A 12,222-nucleotide genomic window follows, 5' to 3' on the forward strand; every position below is an offset into this window, starting at 1 on the left:
TATCTAACAAGATGAATCCTCACTAAAGTAAACTTTGGAGGAGCAGTGTTCTTACTGAAAAATCAAGGCCGGAAGGAGGGCGAAGAGCAAAGTCCAAGCTATATATACTCAAACCTTCTCATGGCTCAGGCATTTCAGGAACGACATTATCAACCCGCCTATCTTGATGTCGATATTCGTCTCGTGGGTGTCCAATGCCCAATTGCGCTCAACGCTCGTATAATTTGGCATGCCGCATATGATTTCTACCAATGTCCGGGGCACATCAAGCGAATATGTTGACCGATTGATAATTTGGACTGATCCAGCCATATCACTGATTGCTTATCCAGAATATAAATGGCGTATTCTACGAGCAATAGCCTTCCGTCGGTGGGACTTGTCGTCCATCATGAAGATCTCAATTAATGAAGTCTTGACTTCACTTGGCAAATACGAGTTGGTCTATGTGAATCCACTTCGTGGAGATTGGAGCCTATCACCTTCCACATGTGGCAATATGTCAAACGCAGTTCATGGGCCACTAGACATTTTGCACATCCCTTTCAGTTCTCACGTTAAGCCGACTGTTCTCCATCACGCCACGCATCGGGTTGGCGGTTTACCAGAATCTCACCAAAGTTTAAATCATCTTACTACCAATGCTCCAGCCACTCGATCCTTTGAGCTAATATACCTTGAGTGCATCAATTGAATATACATCGATGGGGGAGTTGGGTTGAAAAGGAATAATAGCAGTAGCAGATCCTTGGCGAGTTACCACTTCAGGAGTCTTTCGGCTGCACAAACACAAATTTGAGATGTGGGCTTATGTTAAAAGTGAGATTATGATGGTACCGGATGAGCTATGCAGATAGAGTTATTTTACTCAAATTCGGTTTGCCGAATTGCGCTTAATGCTCGTATAACTCGGCATGCCGCGTATGATTTCTACCATCTCCGAGGCACACCGAGCGAATATGTCGACCAATTGATAATTTGGACTGATACATGACCATGTGGCGAAGCCAAGATTTAGAAAGCGCTTTGACCTGAACCTTCATCAAAAATTTTCGAGCGGTAGTATAAGCGTGGACCAGCCATTAATCCACATGGGCCCTTGACCCACTTTGACCAACTACGGCCCGAAGTTTTCCTTCCCGCCTGTCTAGAAATTTATACTTCAAGCCCGTGTTTTGGTGAAATTAGCAAATTGTAGGAGCTGACCAATTAATTCTTCAGCAAAAGGCGCTAGGGGTCTGAATATAGTTTTCCCCCTACGAAGTCAATTGACCTTAGAACCCTGTCACTGGCTATTTTCTAAAACGAAAGTCCCGGTGAGGGAAGTAGCAAACCTCTTTGCTTCCGGGCTGGGCGCCAAGGCGCAGGGGACTTTTGTCGACCCTCAGGTCAAGTTTACATATGTTGTTGGTACATACATTGAAAGCATCTCTGGTCATTACGATCATCATTCTTGATCGGCCCACAACTTCATTATCCATGGCGAATCAGGCCGCCGACCACATCCTTCAAGCTCAGCCTGAATCCCGGAATACCGTACACCGTTGCCAGTGTCCCACGTGTGTTTGGCCTGCGAGGAAAGATATCTCTATCACAAATCAAATGGCGTGTCAATATCCCATAGACTTATTGGCTTAAAGCTACGTGATAGACTTTGAAGAAGTTTTATGGTTATGTAGGCAGAAACCTAGATATTCCTAGTAAATCAGTCGTTGAGAAGAGTATATATACTGCGGGTAGCTGATGGTCATCGAGAAGAATTTCTTAAGCACAGTAACCACTGTTTATATTTCCTTCCATTCCAGCTCTCATTTGATCACTTGTTGAGATTGTCCTTCAAGATGAAGTCTGTCATCCTCGCCTCCACCATCGCCTCCGTAGCCGCGGCCCAGGCCTACACTGCCGCAGAGCAGGCTAATGTCCAAGCCAACCTGATCTTCGACCCTAAGACGGTTGCTGGAAAGACTGTTGACTACATTATCGCCGGAGGTGGTCTAACTGGTCTTACTGTTGCGGCCAAGCTGACTGAGAACCCTAGCATCAACGTTCTCGTTATTGAGAAGGGATTCTACGAGTCAAATGATGGGCCAATCATCGAGAACCCCAACGACTACGGCCTAATCTTCGGCAGCTCCGTTGACCATAACTATCTCACTGTTCCCCAGGACATCAACAACCGCACCCTAGATATCAAGGCTGGTAAGGGCCTCGGTGGTTCTACCTTGGTCAACGGTGACTCCTGGACCCGTCCGGACAAGGTCCAGATTGATTCCTGGGAGACAGTCTTTGGTAATCCTGGTTGGAACTGGGACAATCTAAATGACTACATGAAGAAGGCCGAGCTCGCCCGCTACCCTACTCAAGCCGAGATTGCCGCCGGTCACTACTTCAACGCTTCCTGCCACGGCTTCAACGGAACCGTCTACAGCGGGCCCCGTAACGACGGCCGGCCCTATTCTGTCCTCATGAAGGCCCTTATGAATACCACTGCTGCTATGGGCGTTCCTATCCAGAAGGACTTTCTCTGTGGTCACCCACGCGGTGTCTCCATGATCTACAACAACTTATTGCCCGACCAGACCCGTGCCGATGCTGCCCGTGAGTGGCTTCTTCCTAATTATCAGCGCCCTAACTTGCACGTTCTTACCGGCCAGATCGTCGGAAAGGTTCTTTTCAATAAGACCTCAGCCGGTCCAAAGGCCGTTGGTGTTAACTTCGGTACAAACAAGGCCGTCAACTTCAACGTCTATGCTAAGTATGAGGTCCTCTTAGCCGCTGGCTCTCTCGTCTCCCCGCTGATCCTCGAACACTCTGGTATTGGTGTGAAGTCCGTCCTTGACTAGTTCAATATTACCCAGCTTGTTGAGCTCCCCGTTGGTCTTAATATGCAAGACCAGACCACCACAATCGTCCGCGCCTGCGCTAAGTTCGTAGCCGCCGGTCAAGGTTAGGCTATGTACTTTGCCAATTTCACTGAGGTCTTCGGCGACTATACCCCTATGGCTGTTGGGTTGCTGAATAACAACCTCGACCAGTGGGCCAACGAGACCGTTGCCCGTGGTGGTTTCTATAATGCCACTGCTTTGAAGATTCAGTATGAGAACTACCGTAACTGGCTTCTCAATGAGGACGTTGCCTACGCCGAGCTCTTTATGGACACTAACGGCAAGATCAATTTCGACTTATGGGATCTCATCCCGTTCACTCGCGGCTCTACCCACATTACCTCCGCCGATCCCTACCTCCAGTCATTCAGCAACAACCCCCAGTTCTTGCTGAACGAGCTTGACCTTCTTGGTCAGGCCGCTGCCTCAATGCTTGCACGTAAGCTCCAGAATAGCGGCGAGATGTCGAACTATTTTGATGGAGAGGACATCCCCGGTGCTGACCTCTTGTCCTACAACGCTACCCTCGACGACTGGGTTGGCTATGTCAAGCAGAACTTCCGTGCCAACTGGCATGCTGTCTCCACGTGTTCCATGATGTCCAAAGAGCTTGGCGGTGTTGTTGATCCTACCGCAAAGGTCTACGGCACCCTGGGCCTTCGTGTTATCGATGGGTCTGTTTCGCCCACCCAGGTGTCCTCCCATGTCATGACTATCTTCTACGGTATGGCCTTGAAGATTGCAGATGCAATCCTGGCTGACTACAACAAGTCCTAAGATGTGTCTTTAACATTGGTGCTATACCAGCCTGGACTTCAACAGTCTATACTGAATATGTATGTAGTTCTTGTGTTACTGGTGTATACCAGCCCGGCTTTTGATAATCGCCTCAACTAGATGCGGCATATTCTCCGATAAATAAACTAGATGCCTTAATTCTAATTGAGATCATGGTTCCTATGCTATCTCCGCTAAGACAATCTTGGATCTCTCGTTATTCCGCGTAGCAAGCAAATCAGTCCGAAGCTCGCATGTATTCCCTTTTGAGTAGCGATCAGAGATTCTCAATTGGTTTGAAATCAGGCGAACGTGGTGTCCATACTCGAAACGCTTGGAAGCCAAGGGTGGCACATAGAATTCCGATGGATTCCGGCACATGTCGGAATGCCAGGTAACGAGGCAGCCGACTAAACAGCGAAAGAGGAGAGCCGTACCATAGTATCTGATCCTATGATGGACCTGGTTAGATTTGAAGGCTAAACTCGGGCCCCACTCCTTCAAAAGAGGAGATCGTTCCAAACGCATTTTTAGACTCTCCATAATAATGCAGACGATAAATCCCACGCTGTAGAGCGTTGCCCCAGCCTGACAGGTAATATGAGTCCTCGATATGCCAGGTCAAGGTCACTTGACTCGTACCCAGCAGTACGTTTGTTTGCTTCCATTCAAAGACCAGGTTCCAGTCCGCGTCAGTACGCACTACTTCCCAAATACCGTCAATATTCATCTCCACTGCTGCATAGGTTTTTTCTAAGCGCAGGTCATTACGTGGATTAGCCCCAACAAAGGTGGCTGAAACGTAATCTCCCACCATGTAGAAGTATGGTGTCGAAGAAGATAAGACATCCCCAAACGAATGGCCAAAAGGGGGGCTGTCGAAGGCGACACCAGGGACGAATGCAAGAGAGTAATTCGTAGTAACTGGAGGCCTGGGGCCTTCAGGAAGTTTGGGCAATTGTGCCACTGCATTTGGGACTCCCAGATACGGCAGGTATGCCAGACTAAGGTTTACATATGCCGCTAGCTGGTTGGGTCCGTAAAGAGTTGATGCGCCTTCATAACGCTGCACGGTATATTCCTCCTCTGTGGTGACATAGTGTGCGTATGAGTCTGCTGGAGATGCCAGAACAACGATAGGATCGGAGATGGATAGAACACTTTGGGCCGCGCCCGCAATAGTGGCTTTCCATCGACGTCCAGACATAGTAGTGAGCTCGCTTGGAGAAACTATGACAAGAAGCTGGCCCAGGCGAAGGGCTTGAACATCGACGATATCAGGAGCCCATGCATATGGATTGTTCATTGCTCCAAGATCAAACAAGATCTGCTTTGGAGATTGACACTTGATTTGTTCAGGCCCAGGTTGGTGAAGACCACCCCGCACTAGCCGCCAGAAGGGATTGGGGGATGTATTATTCTGGGTAAAATCAAAGGCCCCCGGTCCATCACTGGTTCCTCCTCCAAATGAACTGCCCAGGGCCGCGTAGCAAGTCGATAGAAGACGACCATTGAACGGAGAAATGAATTCGTAGCCCGACATGTTCTGGTATGTATGGTAAGACGCCACGGCTGATTCTCCGGCGAGTAGTACTCCTGAGCCGGAGGATATTTGCCCATATAGCTGAAAGGCAGCGTTGTATTGGCGACGGCCTATCTCAAATGCACTTTTGGCCCCGTTATCACCTTCGTTGAAGTAAGGGCCACGCGCTTGACAAAACTCGGCCCGGCCATTGCACGTGCTGGTTTTGAAGTCACACGGCAATCCCGTATCTTCACAAAACGGACCCAGCACATTGGGACTCATGTCTCCAACGCTTGATTGTGAAAACCCAGCGACAAAATTATCAGCGAATCGAGCATCGTTGGTAGCACCTCTCTCAAAGAGATAGGCTGCAACGCCTTTGTTGTCTCCTGTAACAAGTGTATTGTTGTTGTAGAGAGAGGTGCCATGCACAGAGAAAAAGGACAATACACCAGTGGTTTTACCATCCGAGAGGCGATCAAACGTTAGGAGTGTCATTGTTGTATCCGTATCGGAACTGTACTGAGCACGTTCAGCCGCCGGGTTCGCCAGGTAAGAATATGGGCTGCGGTTGATGTTTGCATCCTCAATATTGATCGTACCGACGCTGATCGTGCTGGGGGCTAGACTGTCATATGCTCTTTGAACTGAAAGAAGAGCCCCATCAACAATTGCGGTGTAAGTCTGCTTATCAAAACCAAGTGTCGCTATCTGAGGAAGCAAATAGTTCATCCATCCCCCGGGCCCTGAGTGTTGGTGTGTCCCACCCACTGCTACATTGTGTTCTCTAAAATTCCCATATTTGCCTCCAAGGGTTTGAAGGCCTTGAAGAATGCCATATCGGACTGCAGTATCACCCGATTGTGTATCGAGTACAACGTAAATGAAAGAGTTGGTGATATTGGCAGGATCAGCAAAGACAAATGACCGAGCGTAAGTTCTCTGGCGGAGACCAGTTCCTGTCTGGTTCATCTTCCCGTAACCTGCAAAAGGGATCTGAACCACAGCACTGATCGTCGCAGCTCATTAGTTATGACCGAGGGTAAGGTAGCGTAAATTCCTCACCCAGTGATATCGGCCTTTCCTACACCGACAAGGAACGTGCTTCCATGCTTGGTGTCTCGCGTCTCATCACTCCCCGTTCCATCGGTCGGATGACTCAAGGACCCAACGCTCCACCAAAAAAATATCATTATCAAAACTGGTAGAAAACCCACCGGTTTCATGCTTCGAAGTAATAGGCATGTCATCACTCACAGTGGATGGGGGAATAAGCTTGAAACGGGTCAATAACACCGTCGATGTGGCACTATTTATACTTCAGTTGCTGGATCTCACTCCTGAAAGTTGAACCCGCTAATCTCATTGAAAATTAGCTTTATGAATCTTAGTACCGTTGGTAGAATCGTCTTGTGATGTCAACACAGACCTTATCATCTGCCAGATATCAATGGTGAAGCTTTGACGATGAAAGTGGAGCAACACTTGCAGGATCGCCTTTTTCGTTATCATAATTGTCTCTGAGTCTTGGAATTCAGTGGGACGTGACTAGCTCTATGTATTGCAGCATTACCTCTCCCCAGACTTGCGGTAATCAAAAGGTACAGATAGCTACGCCACATTCTGTCGTATGGTTTCCCTTGGTAAATCGTTCCAGACGAATCCATCTCATTCAATTGGTTTCCCTTACTAGAGCTGACCCCCTTGGTTCCTACCATGCAATTTCATTTCAGGTGAAGCTGACAAGATTACTTATTGTTCTCGATAACTAGAGAGTTGGATTGGCCAGCCTGCTGTCCCACGCTTACTCTGCCTGGGCTGCTGTGTGACGTGTCAAGACTAAGATGTACTGAATATAGAGCTTAGTATTATCGTACTCAATTCTGATACCCATTTTTATGTTTTGGGTAAATCATGTCATTGCCGAAGTGCTGAATTTAGTTGGCGCGGGGCTGTCGGCGCTTCAAGGGTAATCGGCCAGATGGTTGTTCCGAGTACGATAAGCTGGCACTTTTCCTCTTTCCCCCCTTTCTCTCCGACAACCGAGAATGGAAGATCGTGAGAACCGAGGCCCGAATATGGAGCAAGAGCATATCCACAGACTGGATAAGTGTATGAAGCGGCCAGTCACCGACGAGAGCATATTTTAGTTACTAGAAGTCCCTAATCTGTGTAGTGTGTCATCACGCTCCTCTGACGTACCCACCACAGAATCAATGCAAATGTCCTTGGCCAGGGACACATCTAATTGCAGACAATTGACCAAATCGTTGAAGATTCGTTCTACTGTGGATAGTTTATATGGACACAAATACGGTACTGAGGGTTTCAGATGCTGCACAGGTTCCGAAAAGTGCGAAGAGCAAGTTTCATGCCATGTAGTGCATTCATGCAGAAAATGTCAAGTAGTATAATTGTCGAAAGGGTTTTGTGCATAGCCAACGGGGAAAATTCTATCCGCGCAAGTTCCCTGTGACTGTCTCAAGGAATCGAAAGCGAAGATGGCTCTCGCCCTCGCTCTTACCAGCTTCCTTTCGTATGTCACGAATCGTAAATTAGATATGCTATCCTAGTCAACTAATATCAAAGCGAAGATAGATTTTCAATTTCGGATTGAACCGGCATTCTGAACTCAATGTGACGCCTCACTATGGGGACGACACAGGAAGCATTAATGACAGACAATGAGCCGTCATTGCTGAACTAAATCCGAGTCCCGAAGTCCGAAGCCCCGTAAAGCGGAATGATAATGAAGTTGGAACACTTGAGAGCTCAATCTGCTTTATACGTTTGCTTTTTTTAGTTCGTTCCTGCTGGGGTTTGACAAAATCAGCGATGTTATTTTTTTACTTTCATCCCTGTCAGACTCTATCTTCCCTGTCAAAGGAAGCGCGGGTTTCGTCTTGCCTTCTTCTCAGCCCAATAGATAAGAGGAATCTGCTAGATTCGGACATGGTCTCTCAAATCAACGCCCAATGCGTTTCATTGGCCTTCATTTTAATGTGGCCTGAATAGTCGATCAAAAGTTAGTACTGAAATGGCTTGCTGACCTACGGCCACTTTGCTCGGCCGCATTCCGCATAATTTGTGTTCATGCAATCCTATCTTCTCGAGAGATTTCCCGTAGCCCTGATGATGATTGGAGAAGCTTCTGTAATTGATTCGTTGGTCGAGAGCTGATAACAAGAATGGACCGAGGTTGAAGTTGAAGTTGAACTTTCTGCCTGTGCTTCATTGCTTCTCGCGAACCTCAAGAACTATAAAAGTCATCCTTAAGATCAAGTTTTAGCCAATGCCAAACGTACGCCGATATAAAATTACCACCACGCGCCATTGCCACTCCACGAAAGTTGCAGTATCTACCGATACAGAAACGTTCTGAAGTCCGCACAGGGAATACCTATTCAGCCTCGCAACCAAAAATGAGCCACTCTCCTCCTAGCCAGGTGAAGAAACATTTGAACGGCATCACTTTGCTTTGCCTGACTTTTGTTATATGTAATAGCTGGGCTGGTATTTCCGGAAGCCTTCAGCTAGCAATCCTGGCTGGAGGACCAGCCACCCTGGTCTACTCAATCATCGTCGCCGCTACAGCCTACTTGGCAATAGCAGCATCAATGGCAGAGTTGGCAGTCGTTTACCCAAGCGCAGGTGGGCAATATCACATCGCCTCTATCCTCGCCCCAGAGCGATGGAGACAAGGAGTATCATATACGTGTGGGCTATTGGCGCTTTTCTCTTGGCTTGTTATTGGAGTTTCTGTCACCAGCATTGCAGCCCAGCAACTTATGGCTTTGGTAGCTACGAGCCTCTCGGATTTTGTGCCTCAGCCCTGGCACATTTTCTTTGTCTACCAAGGACTTGCGCTCCTCGCAATAATATACAACACCTTTTTTCTGAAGAAGAACCCTTGGACACACAATGTTGCCTGTCTGTATTGGTAAAATCTCCTTCAACAGAGTTTATTGACCTGACTATCCATAAAGTTATCCTTACAATTTCCCTATTTTCTGTGTGTTTCATTCTCTTACTTGTAAGAGGGAACCCGAAACAATCGCACGACTTCGTCTGGAACACGTTCTTGAATTATACTGGGTGGCCAGACGGTGTGTGCTTCCTCATCGGTCTCACGACATCTTGCTACATGTTCAATGGCCTCGATGGTGCCATGCACATGGCCGAGGAGTCCAGCAATCCAGAAAGAGTCGTACCTCGCACTATGCTGGGTGCAGTTGGAATCGGCTTTACCACTGGGTTTGCCTATGCAGTGGCCCAAGTTTATGCTATATCTGATATCGAAGAAGTCATGACCACTATGCAGTAAGCTCCATTAGCCAATGTCCATTCCGTTTAACTGCTACACTAACGCCTCTTAGGTGGGTTCCGTTTGTTGTTATGGAGCAAGGATTCCGATCTCGCACAATCGCTATAGTTATAGTTTCCATCAGCATTGTCATGGCGATGACTATCATAATTGCTACTCAGGAGGCTTCCTCCCGCCTGGCCTGGGTTCTGGCACGTGATAAGGGGCTATTATTCTCACAGTACATTGAGCATGTTCATCCTCACTTGGAAGTTCCCATTCGGAGCTTACTCCTAATCTGGGTGCTAACATTTATATGCGGCTTCTTATATCTCGCTTCTCAAACGGGTAAGGAACCACTGAAATCAAATGCCATAGTGAAGGCTGTACTAACTACTCTTTGTCCATAAGCCTTCAATGCAATTATAGGCTCGTCCGTTATTCTTCAGCAGCTATCGTTCGGCATACCTATTCTCCTAATAATTGCTCGAAAGCGATCAACAGCCTACTTGTCCCCTGCTCGCAGCTTCCGTATGCCCAATATCTTGGGTTGGGTTGTTAATATATATGCGGTTGCATTCATCACCCTCATGGCTGCTATACTGTGCCTGCCAGTCATTAACCCAACCTCTGCACTTACGATGAGTAAGTGTCATAAATTCCCCGTTGTAAATGCTCGGTAATGCCGTGCAGGCCAGACTAATTATACCTCTCCAATCTAGATTACACATGCGTGATTCTAGGATTTTGTCTTTTACTTGCTCTGGCAAATTGGTGGCTGTATGCCAAGGACCATTACAATGGGCCTGTCATAGAAACGTGGGATAGCTATGAAGCTGAGCCAGCTAGTGTCTCCACCAGCCTTTCTCAGACCAAAAAAGGGAACGAAGGTACTGCATAGATTGTATAAATGATGTTAGTGGTAGCTATACGCGTGGCTGGTGGTTCTTGTTGGGTTTGCTACTCGTGTCTACCAGCTATTAATGCATATCATTTGTATTGAATGCACCTCTATGTATATCAGTCTCTTTCTTACTGAATATCACGCTATTTATTTAGGGTTGTGCCTTCCATACCCTAGTATGTTTGTTACGCCCGGGGCTTTGTTATTAAGTCTGAGACCAATTAGCGAACCATATTTTAAGGGTTACTAATCTAAAATTGCTCTTTAACTTCTATTGCTATTAGGCCACTGTTAATACTAGACTACTATTATTATAGAGATATAGTTGTTACTAGACTACTATTATTATAAAAATTTAGTTATTACTAGATTATTATTAATACTAGATTTAAGTTTAAAGAACTAGATCTATTAAATATATATATCTGATAGTTAAAAAAGTATAAATAAATTAAGACTAGTCTTACTATTAAAAATAACTCTATAGTAATAATATATATTAATTATAAAAAACTAAATTTAATATATAAAATAAATATTTTTATATATCTTTACTTATTATATTATTGCTATAATTATTTATATTAATAATATACTATATTTTATTAGTACTATAAGCTCTTTATATTATTAATATATTTAATTATATTATTACTATAATATATATAATTTTATTATAGTAATTAATATTAGCGTTTATAATTCTTTTTATATAATTATTAAATAAACAATTTATTAGATATCTTCTATTTAAAATTAGCTATTATTATTCTATTATTATTCTATTTTATATATCTCTCTTCGATAAGGTGCGCTAGACAACGGTCTGTGATACAGGCTTTCTATATATTTATTATTTTAAGGCTATTTAACTACCAGCTATACTACTAAAAATATTTAGATTATTAAAATATTAGATAAAGTAGAAAGATAGAGTTTTATTAGCTATATTAGCTATTAAAAAAAATTAAATTACTAATATTTATATAGTAGCTTTTGCTTTTAATATACTCTATATAGTATTTTAAAAATATTTATTAGAATATATAATTAAATAGATATATATATATAAATAATTATAAAATAACTTTTAGTAAAAAGAAATTATTTAAAGAATAGATTCTACTACTAGATAGATATAGAGTATCCTCTTAATTTATATATATATATAAAATAGCTAATATTTTATTTTTAAAGTATAATACTATTTTCCTTTTTATAACTATAAAAAAATATATATATAATTGTCAGCTGCCCTAACCCTAAAGCGGAATGGTCTTAGGGCTAGCTAGGATGAATAGAAAAGTTGAATAAAATGAATGAATTGAATGACTAAATCACATAAGAAAGCTAGGGTTGACTGAGTAGTAACCCTAGGTCAGGCAGGCAGGTAGGGCTTAGGCAATCTAAGCCCTAGGTTAGATAATAAAGGCAGGCAACTAGGGCTAAGGCAGTCAAAGCCCTAGGTCAGGTATGAATAGAAGAGATCAAAAGAATGAATCGATATCTGGTAGTCAGATAGTTGGGTGATGATCTGCTTGAAAAAATTGATTCAATTTGGCAGGGGATTGAGTGGCTTTTTATGTTGAATTGGGCTCGCTTAGGCTTACTAGATTAGGAATTCGCTTAATATTTCCTAATTTAGTACTCGCCTAATATTTCCTAATTAGGATGTAGTCGCTTAATATTGCCTAGTTAGGATTTTTTCGTCTAATTTCTCATAGATAGGTAATATTCTAGAATAATTCTAGAATATTCAAGAAAATTTCCTAAATAGGAAATATATCTCTGACAATAATTTTATTAAATATATATTTAAATTTAAAAT

At 44.1% G+C, this 12,222-nt stretch overlaps 3 protein-coding genes across 3 annotated transcripts; 2 read left to right on the forward strand and 1 right to left on the reverse strand.

Annotated features, from left to right (window-relative positions):
- Positions 1 to 1,841: 1,841 nt before the first annotated feature.
- Positions 1,842 to 3,662, forward strand: F9C07_2212265 (glucose oxidase precursor; the record flags this gene model as incomplete). Its single annotated transcript, XM_041285654.2, has 2 exons — positions 1,842 to 2,822; positions 2,952 to 3,662. The coding sequence occupies 2 exons, from the start codon at positions 1,842 to 1,844 to the stop codon at positions 3,660 to 3,662; spliced, it is 1,692 nt and encodes a 563-aa protein (XP_041145495.2).
- On the reverse strand, positions 3,645 to 7,105 carry F9C07_2154600 (putative neutral/alkaline nonlysosomal ceramidase). Its single transcript, XM_041285658.2, has 2 exons — positions 6,253 to 7,105; positions 3,645 to 6,196 (listed from the first exon to the last, which is right to left on the reverse strand). Exons 1-2 carry the CDS (start codon positions 6,435 to 6,437, stop codon positions 4,129 to 4,131), a joined length of 2,253 nt encoding a protein of 750 aa, XP_041145496.2. The 5' UTR covers positions 6,438 to 7,105; the 3' UTR covers positions 3,645 to 4,128.
- A 1,504-nt stretch (positions 7,106 to 8,609) lies between these two features.
- Positions 8,610 to 10,621, forward strand: F9C07_2282847 (amino acid permease family protein; the record flags this gene model as incomplete). Its single annotated transcript, XM_041291559.2, has 5 exons — positions 8,610 to 9,117; positions 9,174 to 9,507; positions 9,564 to 9,838; positions 9,902 to 10,135; positions 10,213 to 10,621. 5 exons carry the CDS (start codon positions 8,610 to 8,612, stop codon positions 10,389 to 10,391), a joined length of 1,530 nt encoding a protein of 509 aa, XP_041145497.1. The 3' UTR covers positions 10,392 to 10,621.
- Positions 10,622 to 12,222: the final 1,601 nt, after the last annotated feature.

The sequence above is a fragment of the Aspergillus flavus genome, chromosome 3, assembly GCF_009017415.1.
Source record: "Aspergillus flavus chromosome 3, complete sequence".
Classification (NCBI taxonomy): Eukaryota; Fungi; Ascomycota; class Eurotiomycetes; order Eurotiales; family Aspergillaceae; genus Aspergillus; species Aspergillus flavus.

What these genes read in the sequence shown, in the direction of transcription:
- F9C07_2154600 (XM_041285658.2), bottom strand. Translation starts at nt 6,437, where the DNA reads ATGACATGCCTATTACTTCGAAGCATGAAACCGGTGGGTTTTCTACCA. An exon ending in GGAAAGGCCGATATCACTGG is followed by an intron (nt 6,197 to 6,252) that starts GTGAGGAATTTA and finishes TGCGACGATCAG; the next exon opens with TGCTGTGGTTCAGATCCCTT.